At 43.6% G+C, this 16628-nt stretch overlaps 1 protein-coding gene across 3 annotated transcripts in view; it reads right to left on the bottom strand.

Moving 5' to 3' along the window:
- The window catches only part of col11a2 (collagen, type XI, alpha 2), a 47626-nt gene that overhangs the window by 2558 nt on the left and 28440 nt on the right, over positions 1-16628 (bottom strand). For all 3 annotated transcript variants that reach the window (XM_046362209.1, XM_046362210.1, XM_046362211.1), the window contains 48 exons: positions 16329-16382; positions 15969-16022; positions 15632-15685; positions 15328-15372; positions 15088-15141; positions 14397-14441; positions 14183-14236; positions 13913-13957; positions 13640-13693; positions 13188-13232; positions 12973-13026; positions 12826-12870; positions 12140-12193; positions 10525-10632; positions 10275-10328; positions 10105-10158; positions 9910-9954; positions 9634-9687; positions 9420-9464; positions 9253-9306; positions 9093-9146; positions 8794-8847; positions 8465-8662; positions 8284-8337; positions 8056-8163; positions 7835-7942; positions 6967-7020; positions 6752-6805; positions 6521-6628; positions 6354-6407; positions 6162-6215; positions 5881-5934; positions 5725-5778; positions 5484-5591; positions 5312-5365; positions 5031-5084; positions 4458-4511; positions 4223-4276; positions 3879-3986; positions 3605-3658; positions 3291-3452; positions 3046-3099; positions 2739-2774; positions 2563-2616; positions 2018-2303; positions 963-1075; positions 786-854; positions 266-502 (listed from right to left, as the gene is read on the bottom strand). In XM_046362209.1, coding sequence (XP_046218165.1) covers positions 266-502; positions 786-854; positions 963-1075; positions 2018-2303; positions 2563-2616; positions 2739-2774; positions 3046-3099; positions 3291-3452; positions 3605-3658; positions 3879-3986; positions 4223-4276; positions 4458-4511; positions 5031-5084; positions 5312-5365; positions 5484-5591; positions 5725-5778; positions 5881-5934; positions 6162-6215; positions 6354-6407; positions 6521-6628; positions 6752-6805; positions 6967-7020; positions 7835-7942; positions 8056-8163; positions 8284-8337; positions 8465-8662; positions 8794-8847; positions 9093-9146; positions 9253-9306; positions 9420-9464; positions 9634-9687; positions 9910-9954; positions 10105-10158; positions 10275-10328; positions 10525-10632; positions 12140-12193; positions 12826-12870; positions 12973-13026; positions 13188-13232; positions 13640-13693; positions 13913-13957; positions 14183-14236; positions 14397-14441; positions 15088-15141; positions 15328-15372; positions 15632-15685; positions 15969-16022; positions 16329-16382 — 3576 coding nt within the window. The remainder of the gene's footprint in view (positions 1-265; positions 503-785; positions 855-962; positions 1076-2017; positions 2304-2562; positions 2617-2738; positions 2775-3045; positions 3100-3290; positions 3453-3604; positions 3659-3878; positions 3987-4222; positions 4277-4457; positions 4512-5030; positions 5085-5311; positions 5366-5483; positions 5592-5724; positions 5779-5880; positions 5935-6161; positions 6216-6353; positions 6408-6520; positions 6629-6751; positions 6806-6966; positions 7021-7834; positions 7943-8055; positions 8164-8283; positions 8338-8464; positions 8663-8793; positions 8848-9092; positions 9147-9252; positions 9307-9419; positions 9465-9633; positions 9688-9909; positions 9955-10104; positions 10159-10274; positions 10329-10524; positions 10633-12139; positions 12194-12825; positions 12871-12972; positions 13027-13187; positions 13233-13639; positions 13694-13912; positions 13958-14182; positions 14237-14396; positions 14442-15087; positions 15142-15327; positions 15373-15631; positions 15686-15968; positions 16023-16328; positions 16383-16628) is intronic.

The raw sequence follows: 16628 nt of genomic DNA, 5'->3' as shown, positions 1-16628 counted from the left end.
ATCAGATTAAAAATAGAGCAACATTCGGGGAATTCCTTTTTAAAAAGCTAATGGGGGGGATGTACCCCCGGACCCCCTATAAAATCTCAGGTTTCTTAGTTTACTTTTTGAGATACTTGAGATGCGCATCCATAACTTGAATGTCCGCACACAGAGGTGAGTAAGCGAGAGATGACCTTTGGTTACCATGACTCCCTGGGAAACACTGGCAATTGTTACTGAATATGACCACACTGTTTAAATAAACCAATTAAATAAGACTCACAGAACAGCCGTCGACCAGGGCCTTGATGTATGGGCTGGTCTCGTAGCTGAGGTCCTCATCGTTGGCGCCTTGGAAGTGTAGCGCCCTCTTGTGGCCGTTATTGGCCGTGCGGTCGGCCCAGGCCACGGAGCGGTGGCAGTGGTAGGTGAGGTTTTGGCGGGCCTGGACACTCAGCAACCGCAGGAAGCCCAACTGGACCACACCGATCGGCTCGCCATTAGAGTCCACATACGAGAGCTGGGGGGGGGGGGGGGGGGAACACACGCCATGAAATAAAAACTCAGATAAAGCCAATAGATGTGAACTATAATAAGCATGAAAGCAGAGTGTGATGTCTCAAATCTGACATAAAATAAACATGTTGCTTAGTGACAGTGTTATGATAATGCTTTGATCATTTTCCTGATCTACCTTCATCTTTACCCATTGGTTGATATCCAGGTCAAACATAGCACACTTATGGACTATAATGAATGTCCCTCTGGGATTCTCCACGATGGTGCAATAAACCCAAACTAACCTTGCTGCCAGTTGCAAACTCACTGTACCAGGAGCCTGGTTTCTCCGTGGTCCAAGAGCTGAGCTTTACCTAAGAGAGAAATAGAGACAATTAGACTTACGTTTAAACATACAGCTACTTCAGGGTAGAGTTTGTGTGTGTGCATTATTGACTGACAGGCCCAGTCTCTCTTCTCACCGTGTCCACGCTCTTGCTGGGGTACAGGCAGGTCTCCCCACCGGCGGTGAAGTTACAGAACACCTTGAGAGAGTCGCGAGAGCAACCCTGGTTGGGGTCGATCCAGTACTCTCCTACAGGGGGGAGCAGAGAGAAGAGGCACGGCTAAGTACCAAGGAACTCGAATTCAAACGTCTTAATGTGACTAAAATGACAATGTGAAGTCGCCATTTATCTTTCTTTGCATTGATGGTGTATTAACCAAATAATTAGCATTGTACACAAATCCCCATCAAAACCCATGTGTTTAAGCTAGAGATATGTTTGTTTTGCATGGGCTGCGTCTCCATCCACCGGATCCGCCGGCGCCGGCCTGCCGTGTCTGGGGTGGAAGGTGGCTGAGCTACAGCGATGTTTGTCAGACCAGGAGACATCCCGAACGGTTTGGGCTGCAAACTAAGGCAGTGAGCTCCAAAAGTGTTGGGACAAATGTTTGGTTGTTTTGGCTCTGTCAGCATTTTGGATGAGAAATTACCCAATGACTAACTATGGAACATTGTTACATGTGTATTAAAGTAGTCAACCGCTTAACATTTGGTCCCATATTCCTAGCTGTATTTGCTGTTTGTTTTCCAGATGATTTTGTGCCCAATAGAAGCGAATGGTAAATAATGTATTGTGTCATTTTGGAGTCACTTCTATTGTGAATAAGAATATAATATGCTTCTAAACACTTCTACATTCATGTGGACGATACCATGATTACAGATAGACTTGAATGAATAATGGCGAGTGAGAGAGTTACAGATGCACAAATATCATACCCTCATACCCTCTGCTAACCTCTCACCATTCCTATTACAATGGAAGTTAGCATTTTTTTTTTTGGGGGGGGGGATGATATTTGTGCATCTGTAACTTTCTCACTCATCTTTATTCACGATTCATTCAAGTCTATCTGTAATCATGGTATCGTCCACATGAATGTAGAAGTGTTTAGAAACATATTATATTCTTATTCTTATGTTAGAATTGCCACATTTTTGTGAATAGTTTTACGCCTGAAAGCCCCGTACCGTCTTTGAGCTCCGGCTGGCCGAGTTTCAGGTCCTGGCAGGTGCGTGCGGGGCTGTCCTTGGTGCCCAGAGGGAAGCGCATGGTCTCGATCTCCTGTCGCAGCGAGTTCAGTGAGCCGAAGATCTCCTCCATGCCCTCACTGCCTGTCAGGAACTCTGTGCCGGTGGCGTCGGCTGCGACCGCCTCTGCGTCTGTCTCGGACAGCATCCGGCTGGCGTCGATGGAGCGCTTGGACTTCTTGGAGATTTGGATGGGCAGCGGCTGGATGACGTCGCCTGGAGGACCCTGATTGGAGGCGGGTCACAGAGGAAGGTTATTACTGGTTGATAATCATTCATGAGATTCGTAGATTTAGGTTCAATTGAACTTGAAATTTATGTTTGAACTGAAAACTGTAGATGTATGAGAGCATATGCTATGCTCTAGAATGATGTAAGCAACTAACCATAGATCTAGGCAGGACTAAACTGAAAAATGGCGGTAAAATACGAGTATTTAATTTGTTTCGTGGAGTAAACTGATTATGCAAAGGATGGGTACTCACTGGAGGCCCAGGGGGTCCTGAGACACCCTTCTCTCCCTTGGGACCGGATCCTCCCTGGAACACACAGACAGGAGATAGAGATTTGAACAATACTGTGCACATGGGACTCAACAGGGACTATAATATGCAGGCAGATATTCCACTAGAGAGAGTGCGGAGAAGGACGTTCTACTCACTGTAGCACCCTTAGCTCCCTTGACACCTTGGGGACCCTGGGAAAGAGGCGCAGGGAGGTCAGGGTTATCATTCAATAGACGCTAACTATTACCACTGTTATACGGCCATAGAAAAGAGGACATTTTAAATGATTAGAGAGCGACAGAATTATGCAAGACACAAAAGGCACGGATGCATTCGTGCTTAAATCTCTCTGTGTTACCGTCTTCTTTAAAAAAACAAATTATATACACAATGCAGATAGAGGATGTTACGTGATATACTGATAAAATAACCAGGAGAGGTGATGTAGAAGTGGTTACTCACAGGCATGCCAGCAGGGCCACCAGGACCGATAGGCCCAGTGCCTCCAGAGACACCCTGAAACACACATGAAATGCATTATCACTGAACTCAACTGTTTATCGAAGGGCGACAGAATAAATGTTCAGGAGGGACGTGTCGTACAGACACAACAACAGATTATTTTGAGTCTGCGTGTGCTCAGAGGAAATGTACGCTCTCTTTCAAAGCTCTATAATGTCCGCTAAGGAGAGACAGGTGTCACTCACAGTCTCTCCCTTGTACCCGTGTGTCCCCTGTGGCCCTGGCAGTCCTCTGTCTCCCTTCTCTCCCTGCTCTCCGGGGGGCCCAATCAGACCGATCAGACCCGAGTGGCCCTTCTCTCCCTTGTCACCGCCCTCGCCGCGCAGTCCTGGCAAGCCTGGTGGTCCCTTGAAGAGAGAGAATAAGAGTAAGATGGTACTGTAGCTAAGGAAGTGGGTATATTCACTTGAAGCATCAATATAGCACTGTACGCCTATAGATCAACACTGTGGGAGATACAATCTATTATAGATCTATTCAGGTACACATCTTATCTCACCAGTGGTCCGGGAGGTCCCTTCTGGCCGGCAAGGCCTGGAGAACCTTGTGCGCCCTGGAAGAGATCATCAGAAGGAAGTTAGCCTAATGCACCAAACAGCTCAGCTACACTGTTAAGCTCATAGCTAGTAGTAGTGAACAGACGATAATAGACCCTACAGAGCAGAGGGTAAGACAGATGGACACCCGTACAGACAGACAGACTAGAACAGTAGACGGAACCACAGACTGAACAGCCCAGTCTGTCCATGGAAGCGCGGGATCATCTCGCTCACCACTGATCCAGGGAGTCCTCTCAGACCCTCCGTTCCTGGTTTCCCTGGTTGACCCTGAGGTCCGACGGGGCCTGTCTTTCCTGGAGGTCCGTTAGCACCTGGGTCTCCCTGGGGGGGGGGGGGGGGAGAAAGGAGAAAAAAAAACATTGATAAACTTCAATATTCCAAATCCCCAACGTGTTTTGCGAGTTGAGCAAATATTTGGGAAACAATTGACGGAGAAATATACATTTGGAGTCAAGGCTGTCTGGCATGGCGTGCAAACCATCACTAGATAGATAGAAACGATTCACAGGCTAAACTGCCAGTGCCAATACATTGACCGACGACCTTTGAACTCTTACCTTAGTTCCCTTCTCTCCTTGTCGTCCCTCTGGCCCTCTCGTTCCAGCAAGACCCTAGGAAGTAAGCGATGTGTAATATTCAAAAACGTTATGATGCTTTCACGACCGCCTATCGGCCACCTAGTAGTCTTCATTGAGTAGATATATGCACCTATCAACCAGAATACAATGGAAACAAACAGATATGTCTGTGGATGACAGTTGTGGTTTGGCCTGTTGAGCTGAACGTTCTTACCCTCTTTCCAGGTCCACCAGGGGGTCCATTCTCACCCGTGGGTCCTGGAGATCCCTACAGTAGAGAGCACGATCACCATTATAACGCCTCAGTGACCTATGCAGGGTCAATAATAACTATAGAGAACTGAACCAAAATAAACATGGTTGTTTTAGAGTTCCATAATAATCTACATTCTAGACAGGCCTGAAGGGCGATCTGCTCGGAAGGACTTACAACTTTAATCTTGCAGTGCCATTTTATGTTTCAACAGGTGCTTCAACATGGGAAATACACTTTCCTAGGGCTTTAATTGAGATCGATTATGGCTGGGACTTGCATACCAATGTCCACAGTGGCCCCTTAGTCCTCTCTGACCCCATTACATTTCTCAATTCTAAATGTGTTTGGATACATCTTAAGGATGTGCTTCACATTACAAACACTACTCTTGCCGGGAGCCATTTTGAATCGGGGCGATGGTAAACAGACAACATATGACCTAATGACATCCAGTTCAAAGTGCTTAATGAAGGCTACAAGGACAGTCCTGAAGATCCCGTGTAGTACCTATAGTAGGTTAGGGCAACTTACAGCTTGTCCTTGTTCGCCGTCCTCTCCCCTCTCTCCCTTTGCTCCATCTTGACCCTAAAGAAGAGAAAGTCATTATCAACGATGGTAATTGCTAAGATGGTGTCAAAAGTAGATACTTTTTGGGGGTTTTAATCATGGAAAAAGATTCACAGATACACCAGCAGAGACACATCTTGCACTCACTAGGTCTGAAATGGTATGAACACCTGCATTGGAATATCTGTTTAACCACAACAAAACAGATCTAATGAAACGTGTGTGAAGAGTGTTTAGATACTCACTCTGGGACCGAGTTCACCAGGGGGACCGGGGTCGCCAGGGAAACCAACAGGGCCCTAGGAGAGAGACAGAATGGCATTACGTTTGACTTACAAACTTTACAGACCAAGTGTGATTTTTTTGTGACAGTGCTTTCCTATAGACTCTATAGTATAGAGTGAGTGTTTGACATACAGGGTTTCCTTTGGGTCCGTCGTCTCCAGGGCCTCCTCTTCCACCCGCAGGGCCAGAAGCACCAGGTTGTCCCGCCTCTCCCTTGTCACCGTGCTCTCCACGTGGGCCCTGCCATTGGACAACAACACTGTCACTCACAGTACAAAACATCTATGCATAGAAACATATATGTGTGTATGGGACAATACCTTGAGGCCCATGAGAAGAAGCAAAGAGACAAGAGTAAGGATCAACCTCTCACCTTCTTTCCTGGCTCTCCTCCGATTCCAGGTGGTCCAGCTTCACCAGGCTCTCCCTGTCAACACAGCGTGTTCAGTTCTCAGAACATACATGTACACACCTATCATAACTACTACAACAGAATGTAGAAATCGAGTTATTGTGAAGTCATGTATACCTTATCTCCCAGGTTTCCAGGGTTACCCAGACCACCAGGAGGACCTTGAGGACCCTGAATAAACACATCATAGCGTCAACGATATAAAAACAACAAGAGTCATACCCATAATAACATATATGTCTTCAAATCAACAGGAAAACTACGGTAAGTATTTATGTGGGATGGCTTCATAATATCACCAGTAGCATAAAAACTCCATTACAATGAAATCATTTGATATGATTATTCTATAGTGAGGAAAGAGTTCTGGAATGTTTTGAGAGAAGATTAGTACTCACGTCAGCACCGCTGGGACCAGCAGGGCCACGGGGTCCTGGGGGGCCAGGTGGACCCTAAAGAGACAGATAGGATGAGTTTAGCAATATCCTAGTGTGTTTCATGCGAACAATACCTCTTTCCTGAACTATTGTGATTGGCTTCATGAGATCCAATCATCTGTTGGGTTGCTCCAAATTGTCGTGGACTCTCACCATTGGTCCGACATCTCCAGTCTCTCCCTTCTCTCCTGATGGGCCTGGCAATCCCTGCAAGATACATTCCCAGTTAGAGATGCTATTGACCTATCGCGTCACAATCACACGTTTATTGTACTGAGGCTAACATCATATATAGTCATGACAGAAATCAGTCATCATACCTGCAGTCCAATAGGACCTGGGGCCCCTGGGAATCCTCTGGTTCCTTCATCTCCCTTGGCTCCAAATGGCCCCTGCTGACCTCTGGCTCCTAGTTCTCCATCAGCTCCCTGAACAATGGAGATATTAGTGAAGGGGACATTTCTGAGGGGCACCATGCTATGAATTCCTATGTGTCTGATGCAATATTGATGATACACTGTACGTTGATGGAGTTAAGGGTTTCTACTTACAGCAGCGCCGGGTTGACCGAGTGGACCCATTGGCCCTGGTGGACCGGGAGGACCCTGTTGACACACAATGTTTGATTGTAGCCAAATGTATCACTGTACTTCAGCAGAGAAAATCCTATTTATATTATATTGTTCAGACACAATAGATGTAAGGAACATAACATGATCTGTGGATTTGACACGGACAGCAAAATAATGGCGGTAATGTCACTCACATGCTCTCCTTTGCCGCCCTTTGCTCCCTTCTGGCCGTGCTCTCCAACCTCACCCTGTAATACACAGTTCACCACCAAGGCTTTTGTTACGAGAGGTTTGAAATGAGCATTTTGATAAAGTTTCAAGTGGTTTGAAATGAGCATTTTGATAAAGTTTCAAGTGGTTTGAAATTAGCATTTTGATATAGTTTCTCAAGTGGTTTGAAATGAGCATTATGATATAGTTTCAAGTGGTTTGAAATGAGAATTTTGATATAGTTTCAAGTGGTTTGAAATTAGCATTACGATACAGTTTCAAGTGGTTTGAAATTAGCATTATGATATAGTTTCAAGTGGTTTGAAATTAGCATTTTGATATAGTTTCTCAAGTGGTTTGAAATTAGCATTATGATATAGTTTCAAGTGGTTTGAAATTAGCATTATGATATAGTTTCAAGTGGTTTGAAATTAGCATTATGATATAGTTTCAAGTGGTTTGAAATTAGCAGTTTGATATAGTTTCTCAAGTGGTTTGAAATTAGCATTATGATATAGTTTCAAGTTGTTTGAAATTAGCATTATGATATAGTTTCAAGTGGTTTGAAATTAGCATTTTGATATAGTTTCTCAAGTGGTTTGAAATTAGCATTATGATATAGTTTCAAGTTGTTTGAAATTAGCATTATGATATAGTTTCAAGTGGTTTGAAATTAGCATTTTGATATAGTTTCTCAAGTGGTTTGAAATTAGCATTATGATATAGTTTCAAGTTCTTTGAAATTAGCATTATGATATAGTTTCAAGTGGTTGGAAATTAGCAGTTTGATATAGTTTCAAGTGGGAATACAGTAGTTTGGATATGTGATAGAGACAGATGATTGTTACTAGCCTTGTCTCCGTCCTCTCCTGGAACTCCGATGGATCCGGCTGCACCTGGCAGACCCACTGGGCCCTGGACACCGTCGCGCCCAGCCGGGCCAATCGGACCTTTCTCACCCTGAGAGGGAATGGGGTGGGAGAGAGAACATGTATGAGACATAGAGAATAGAGAAGAACAATGACTCAATCTTACAGCTCTGTATATTGGATATGTGTTGTAAAGGTACTCACAGGTACTCCCTTCTCTCCTGATGGTCCTGGAGGCCCCTGGGGGCCGGGTCTTCCTGGGGGTCCGATGGGACCTCCGCTGCCTGCCTGTCCTCTCTCACCTGGGGATCCCTGCACAGGTATGGTTAGAGACATGATTACAGCCAAGGTTATGTGGACGTCAACAAATACTGTGCATCACATTCTCTTTTCACAATGATTAATTTCAGATGTAATTATTGCCAGACGTACAGCTGTTCCGGGAGGTCCTGCTGGGCCTTCACTTCCTTTCAGTCCGCCACCTCCCTAAAGACCAGACAGGAACAAGTTAAAACACTGAATGTGCAATCTATATTCAGTATGACATCTCGCCCTGTGATATAGAGAATAGTGTGCTATTTTAGATGCAGACAGTGTTGGTTAGCCTGCTCACCGGGGTGCCAGGCATTCCTCTCTCTCCAGGGAAGCCTCTCAGTCCTGAGGGCCCGTCTTTCCCGGGGCCACCTGGGGGACCAGGGTCTCCCTTCGTTCCCTCCTTGCCAGATGGTCCGGAGAGTCCCTGCTCGCCTGGTGGTCCTGGAGGACCGGGGTGACCGCGCTCGCCCAGAGGGCCAGTCTCTCCTGAGGAACCCTGGGACAATGAAGAAGAGGAAGTGGAGGGAAATGAGTAATGAAGATGGAATGTGAATGGTGGATATGATCCATAAAAAAATGGATTGGACACTGGACAATGTAAATAAAAGAAAGGTGCATTAATCTTACCTGAGGGCCAACAACACCTGGAGGCCCGGGTGGCCCAGTCTTTCCTTGGAATCCCTGTGGAATAGAAAATGAAATGAATTGGGCCTTGAATATAGCCTTGTGTAGCCCCTAATGCAATCAGCTCAGGCAATCATGTGTGTATCATGTGAGGAAGTAACAGTAGAGCATGAACAGTATAATTTGAGATCAACTACACAAAAAAAATCATTGAGCCAAAGGAAGACATGGCACTGTTTGTAAGATACATTTATTTCTGATAGCTTATACGCCACATGTTCCGGACAAGAAAACAGACTTACAACTTCTCCTCTCTGTCCAGGGTGTCCGGGCAGTCCATCCTTTCCTGGTGGTCCCTGGGTAGGAAACAGAAAGAGTTGAGGGACAGAAGGCACTCACAGTTTCAAACTACACTAATCATTCTTAAATGATTGCTATATATAGTAGATATTGTGGCCTTACGGGAGGTCCCTTTGGCCCCGGGAAACCGTTTGCTCCTTGAGGTCCGGGCAGTCCCTGAAAGATACAATGGGAGAAGGACAGGTATAAGTCTCTCAACAACATGTATGTTATAGTGGCACGGCAAAGTGTATATCGTAAACAAATAAATGATAACTCCAACAACCTACCCTCTCTCCTGGTGGACCAGATGGGCCGTCACTTCCTGATGTACCCTAGTGAAAAGAAATAGAAGCCCAGAATTAACGCCATCACATGCAGCGAACCAATATTCCAGCTTTACTATGACGTGTCTTCCCTGTGGTGGCCAGTAGGTGAACTGACAGTGCTGTTGAGCATTAAACCTCCGTAAATGTATTGTTGAGATTCTAGACATTGTCTTACCTTGGCTCCTGATTTCCCAGTAGACCCTCTTGGCCCTCTCTGACCCCTGGGGCCCTGTTGGAGAGATATGGAGAATCGATTAGGAATAATATGGGCATTGGGTTGAGTGTTTCTGATCTTCTTCATGTTGGTTCATCTCAGTAAACTAACCAAACTGTTGTTTGTTCCCAATACAATATGAGCCCTGGTTTAAACAGAGGTGCATAAACTACAAAGAGAGACTTTGACAATCAACAGTAATATAAATACGTGGAATTTAGTGGAGTTGAACTGTACCGTTGGTCCTCTTTGTCCTCTAGGTCCAGACTTTCCAATCAGGCCCTGAAGAAACGCAGACTCAGTCAGACAGACACACAGGCAACACCAGCCACCAGAATCAACTTCAGTGCTGTTGACTTTGTACCTGGGTTACATCACTCATAGAACATACTGCGACAATTTGAGTTTTCATTTGAGTTTGGATTCCCTTACCCTTGTTCCCTTCTCGCCGTTGGTTCCAGGGAATCCTGGGAAACCGAGGGAGCCCTGAAAACACATCAAGCAGTTGTTACATCTAGCATCCGTATTGTCAGTCCTTTTAATAAGATAACATTTCAATTGTTACCTGCAAACAATTTGAAGGAAATCGGGGTTGTCGTTACCTTAGGTCCAAGTCTTCCAGGATATCCAGGAAGTCCAGGAACACCAAGTTTACCCTGCAATCAGATACTGTCATTAATGACCCTCTGATGAACCTATCAAAATCAACCAAAACCAACAACATAGACGGAACCACCATCATGTAAAAGTTGGCCAACCAGGTAGGTGTGTTATGAGATACTTTCAAATATAGTGTCATTTTAATCAAGTTAAACAAACTTCTGTTATACAGAATATGAACCCTACTCTCACCTTCTCTCCAACCAGACCGATGGGCCCGAGCTCGCCAGGGGGCCCAACACGACCCTTTGGCCCCTCAGGACCGTCCTCTCCTCTGGGGCCGGGCACTCCACCCTCTCCCTGTTAGCAGGAACACACAGGGGAATCAATCAACACTGATACATAAACCACATAACCATACATTAAATCAAATGTGAATCAATACATAAACCACATAACCATGCATTAAATCAATACATAAACCACATAACCATGCATTAAATCAAATGTGAATCAATACATAAACCACATAACCATACATTAAATCAAATGTGAATCAATACATAAACCACATAACCATGCATTAAATCAAATGTGAATCAATACATAAACCACATAACCATGCATTAAATCAAATGTGAATCAATACATAAACCACATGACCATGCATTAAATCAGATGTGAATCAATACATAAACCACATAACCATGCATTAAATCAAATGTGAATCAATACATAAACCACATAACCATGCATTAAATCAGATGTGAATCAATACATAAACCACATAACCATGCATTAAATCAAATGTGAATCAATACATAAACCACATAACCATGCATTAAATCAGATGTGAATCAATACATAAACCACATAACATTAAATCATGAATCATTAAATCAGATGTGAATCAATACATAAACCACATAACCATGCATTAAATCAATACATAAACCACATAACCATACATTAAATCAGATGTGAATCAATACATAAACCACATAACCATACATTAAATCAGATGTGAATCAATACATAAACCACATAACCATGCATTAAATCAATACATAAACCACATAACCATACATTAAATCAGATGTGAATCAATACATAAACCACATAACCATGCATTAAATCAATACATAAACCACATAACCATACATTAAATCAGATGTGAATCAATACATAAACCACATAACCATGCATTAAATCAATACATAAACCACATAACCATACATTAAATCAGATGTGAATCAATACATAAACCACATAACCATACATTAAATCAGATGTGAATCAATACATAAACCACATAACCATACATTAAATCAGATGTGAATCAATACATAAACCACATAAATCAATACATAAACCACATAACCATGCATTAAATCAATACATAAACCACATAACCATACATTAAATCAGATGTGAATCAATACATAAACCACATAACCATACATTAAGTCAGATGTGAATCAATACATAAACCACATAACCATACATTAAATCAATACATAAACCACATAACCATACATTAAATCAATACATAAACCACATATCCATACATTAAATCAGATGTGAATCAATACATAAACCACATAACCATACATTAAATCAGATGCATTAAATCAATACATAAACCACATAACCATACATTAAGTCAGATGTGAATCAATACATAAACCACATAACCATACATTAAATCAATACATAAACCTTAAATCAATAAATACATTGTATGCAAATAACAAGGCAAGAAACAAGGCAAATAACTTCAAACATGTAACACGACATTGCAAAACAATACATAATACTTGAATATAATTCTTTGGAGGAATTATTTAATAAACAACATGTATCTTACTCTCTCCCCCTTGACACCAAAGTCTCCTTTAATTCCAGGGAAGCCATCTTCTCCCTAAAAAAAAGGCAATTGTGGTTAATATTGAAAGCTGAAGGCCTTATACGTATGGTCAATCAAGTGTTTGGGATGTTGTCCCTAAAATGCACAAATCCAAATCAAGTCTTCCTAAGAACTCTTACAACATAAAGAATTATGAAAACGTTGGTGGAATAATATTTAAAGTGTAAAAAAAACCAGTATGTACATCTTCTCACGTTTAGGTCAGAGAGAGAGACAATGAACTTGACACCTGTGTGGCTTTCGTGTCTGAAAGTGTGTCACAGTGCGCCCTCTAGTGATCCTAACCTAAAAGTACAGATACCAGTGGCTGATCTCTGAAACTGCATAAACATGGCTGTGTCATTCACAAAGTACATGTTAGTGGGCTGAGAGACATATCTTTACAACATTTCTAAACGTATGTCAAATCAATCTAACCCAAACACGAACGTAAATGTTTCAGAGGTGTTATAAGCCCACGACATTGCTGTCATCAAGACACAGGACCAGCGTTGTACGTCACCTTCAAGATACCAGAATCAGTTCTCAAAGTGAGAGGCTACTTATTTTTTTATCGAAAAGATAAGATATTTTATTGTCACATATACTATTCATCAATCCCTGATACACTGGACGAGGTCACCTACCTTCTCTCCTTTGTGACCCTTCAGTCCACGGATACCTTGAGTTCCCTGCAATTACAACTGGATTAGGAGGTCAGTCATTAATCGGGCATTATCGTCACAGATTAGTGACAATTAATGACGACTTTAGCCAAAAAGAACTCATCTCACCTTAATGCCACGAGGGCCAGGATAGCCAATAGTTCCCTGAGGACCGTTGGGACCCTGTATGAAGATAGGAGAGAGGGTAAATGATGCACTACCTCACACAAGACACAACGTATAAGACACAATATATAGGCAGGCATCTTGGTGGGGATTTTGGCGCGGAGGTTGACTATATTTCATGAATACTGTGCAGGAGAGAGACGATTAGAGGATCTCACCTGGTTTCCTTTGGTGCCAACAGGTCCCTCCTTTCCTGGGTGACCCTTTGAGGTGAAGAGAGTATCAGAGGTCAAGAGAGGCATTATCAAGGGCAACTTCAATTCAAGATGTGCTGATTACTTGTTCTTACCACTTTGTTCCATGAAAATGCAATAAAGTACTTAACCTTTTTGACCAGTGGAATTCTGCGCAATGCATTATTTATTTGACCTTTATTTAACTCGGCAAGTCAGTTAAGAACAAATTCTTATTTTCAATGACGGCCTAGGAACAGAACGACAGATTTGTACCTTGTCAGCTCGGGGATTTGAACTTGCAACCGAACCACTAGGCTACCCTGCCGTCATCTCGTGTTAAAAAACCTCTGCAGATTACCAATAATGTTTCCATTGCTCTATTATAACATACAGTAAAGATGAGTCCAATATAGGTCAGTGAGCACGTGACTTACAGGGGGGCCGTCGGCTCCGGGCATTCCTGGCAGACCAGGTTTTCCTGTGGGGCCCTGGGGGAGGAGATGAGAAGAAAGTCACGAGTTTACTGGACTACTGGTGACAATACTGGTAACAGTGTTACCATCACTCAATTCTGAATGTGACGCTTCACTAGTTGTGACAAGTTCTGGAGACTTTACTGGAGCCTGTCGGGACGGTCAATATCTTTACGAAGGTTCATTACATAGTAATTACACACACAACAGTCATGGATCACTTTGTTCTCTTACCTTATCTCCCGGGGGGCCGTGGGCTCCCTGTGGCCCTGGCATTCCCTGAAACAATCATGTCATACGGTCAGATCTGGTCAGAGATGCATCGCTTGAGGCATTATTACCACAGATTACAGTTGTGTTATTAGAGGTTGCTTATTTTTCATCGGATCATCCCACATTGTAAGGAGGCGAACATTTGAATGTGATATCCCGTCCTTTGCAAGTGTTTACATTGGCTAAAATCGGTCCCCAATAATGTGTCTCCTGCTCTGTGACGTTTCTCACCTGTGTTCCTGAGGTACCCTGCTGCCCTGGGGGCCCTGGCTCTCCTTGGGGACCCTGAGAGAGAAAAAAGAGAAGAGAGAAGAAGGAAGGAAGGAAGGAAGGAAGGAAGGAAGAAGAGATGGTTTGAGACTTTAAGGATGGTTTGCTCTCAATGGGAATACATCAATATTTCAACTCCACAGAGGACAAAAAGGACAGAAAAACATTCACTGACCAGGTTTCCTTTAGGACCGTGGGGACCGTCGTTTCCACGCACACCCTGAAAGAGGAAAAAGAAAATAACATAAAATAGAAAAGACTGCTAGTTATCAAAGCTATATGCAGGGTAAACGACCTGACCTTAAGTGGCCTTCTACAAAATGACTATCTAGATGTACTAGTGATAATAATATCCTGTACTTTAGGCGCTTTTTAGCTGGTGACATGAGGTTGATGTGGTTCCTGGTCATATAGTTGCCTACTTTAGGGGTGCTTAGTACTTTCAGGGGTAGTATGAGGGAAGAGTTGACATTCTGGGATGTAGTGAAACTATCCCAGTGCCGTGTTTGCTTGGTCATGTTGTTGTTTTAGGGTGCACCGTCATTGGCAGATCTTTAATCAGATGTTTCGTTTGGCAGATGTTTTATCCTAATATGACGCTTTAAGGTCAAATATCTTGAAATAAGATCAATTACTTGCATTAAGCCTTTTTAGGTTCAAATAAGTGAAATGATCTGCCAATGACATTAGATCATTTAGCTTGGTACAAAAAAAGCAAGGAAAAAAGCACACATTTTAAGTTAATTATCCCTCAATATGAGATATTTAGGCTTGCTTATATTCACTTTTTGCAGTGTAGCTTCACAGCCAAGATTATTTTGAGTAAAACTGACATTCCAGTGTGGTGCACCAATGTGTGTACTTACAGGAGGGCCGGGGATTCCGTTCGGACCTTTAGGCCCGAGCAAACCACGAGGTCCCTAAAAACAAGAGCGAAACAACAAACGAACACAGAGAGAAAAAGCCAGGAACGGGTCAATAACAAGCCAGCTAAAACGGGTAGTCGCTATAAACAACACAATACACACACTATTATCCCAAAAATGTGAACGGTGATGGTAGTGAGACGGAACCGATGTCAACGGTAGCGTCAGAAATACACTCACGGGTTCACCTGGAAGTCCTCTCGGTCCGATGTCTCCGTCGTCTCCCTGGAAACAACACACACACACACAAAAGGTGAATGATAGAGACAGGATGTGAGCAAGGAGGAAGGAGTTTGAAGGATCAATGGGGTCATGTTAAAAGACCATGGTGAGAAATGTAGAAATGTAGATGCAGTGTGTGTGTGGTTCTAGGTTCAGTGACCACTCTACTGTAGTTCTGGGCTGATAGACTCATAGTTGTATAGATCTCTATGGAGACATGGGACTGATAGGTCAATGTCTGATGTTTCGCCAAACTACTTACCCTCTCTCCGTCCTCTCCAGGACCTCCTAGGGGTCCCAATCCTCCAGTATCACCCTAGAATGGTGGAATAGAGAGGGAGGAAGAACAATTAAAATGACAGCATGCTTTATCACACTTCGATTCCACTCTGTTTCCGTCGATAGGACAGAGTCTTCCTTCCTGGGCAATAACCACGAGTCGTGTTCAGTCACAATAGTTCCAGATGGAGTGGCTTGGTTTTCCCGGTCCCTTGCTGCAACACGATTTCATTTAATGTGATACTCAAACTCTCTTTGACGAGGCCTCTAACCATGTGTCTACGGTGGTGTGCTGGGTTGACCTTCGACCGTGAACTCACCCTGTGTCCTTTGTCTCCGGGCAATCCAGGCAGGCCGTCGAAACCACGGTCCCCCTGCGGGAGACAGACACGTCGAGTCAGGGGGTGGAGAAAACGGAAAGAATGTGTGCGGCTGTTGGATGAATCCTATCGACAACACAGTACCGCGGCATGTTCAAGGCGCAGCAGTAAGCCAGAGCATCAAATAAACTCCGCACTGAGAATGGAAAACGATTCATGTGACCTGAACAACGATTCAAAAGCAACACACATGCAAAGTCGAGGCCATACAGACCGTTTCAGAGAACTTACGCGAGGTCGTAGAACAGAATCGGGAAGAACAGATGATGTTTACGACAAAACAAGCAGCTGAGAGCTTACCTTAGGCCCGCCCTCTCCTGGCATGCCTCTGGCGCCATCAGCTCCAGCACGACCCTGAGGCGAGATAGAGGGAACCACACAATCACATCTATTGTCACAGCATTCGTGTTTATTCTAATCTGCATGCCTGTAGACATAGCATACCATTTAGTGTGAAGCAATGTATTGGGCATGCATACAACTAGCATGCTAGTATCAACACTGGAATGTGGGCAGTGCGCGTCCGAAATGGCACCTTATTCCCTATTTAGTGCACTACTTTTGACAGGGGCCTATAGGGAATAGCGTGCCATTTCGGGC

Source organism: Oncorhynchus gorbuscha, linkage group LG09 (assembly GCF_021184085.1).
Source record: "Oncorhynchus gorbuscha isolate QuinsamMale2020 ecotype Even-year linkage group LG09, OgorEven_v1.0, whole genome shotgun sequence".
In the NCBI taxonomy this organism is placed as follows: Eukaryota; Metazoa; Chordata; class Actinopteri; order Salmoniformes; family Salmonidae; genus Oncorhynchus; species Oncorhynchus gorbuscha.
The sequence above is the reverse complement of the archived record's forward strand: the minus strand, read 5'-3'. Positions and strand labels throughout refer to the sequence as shown.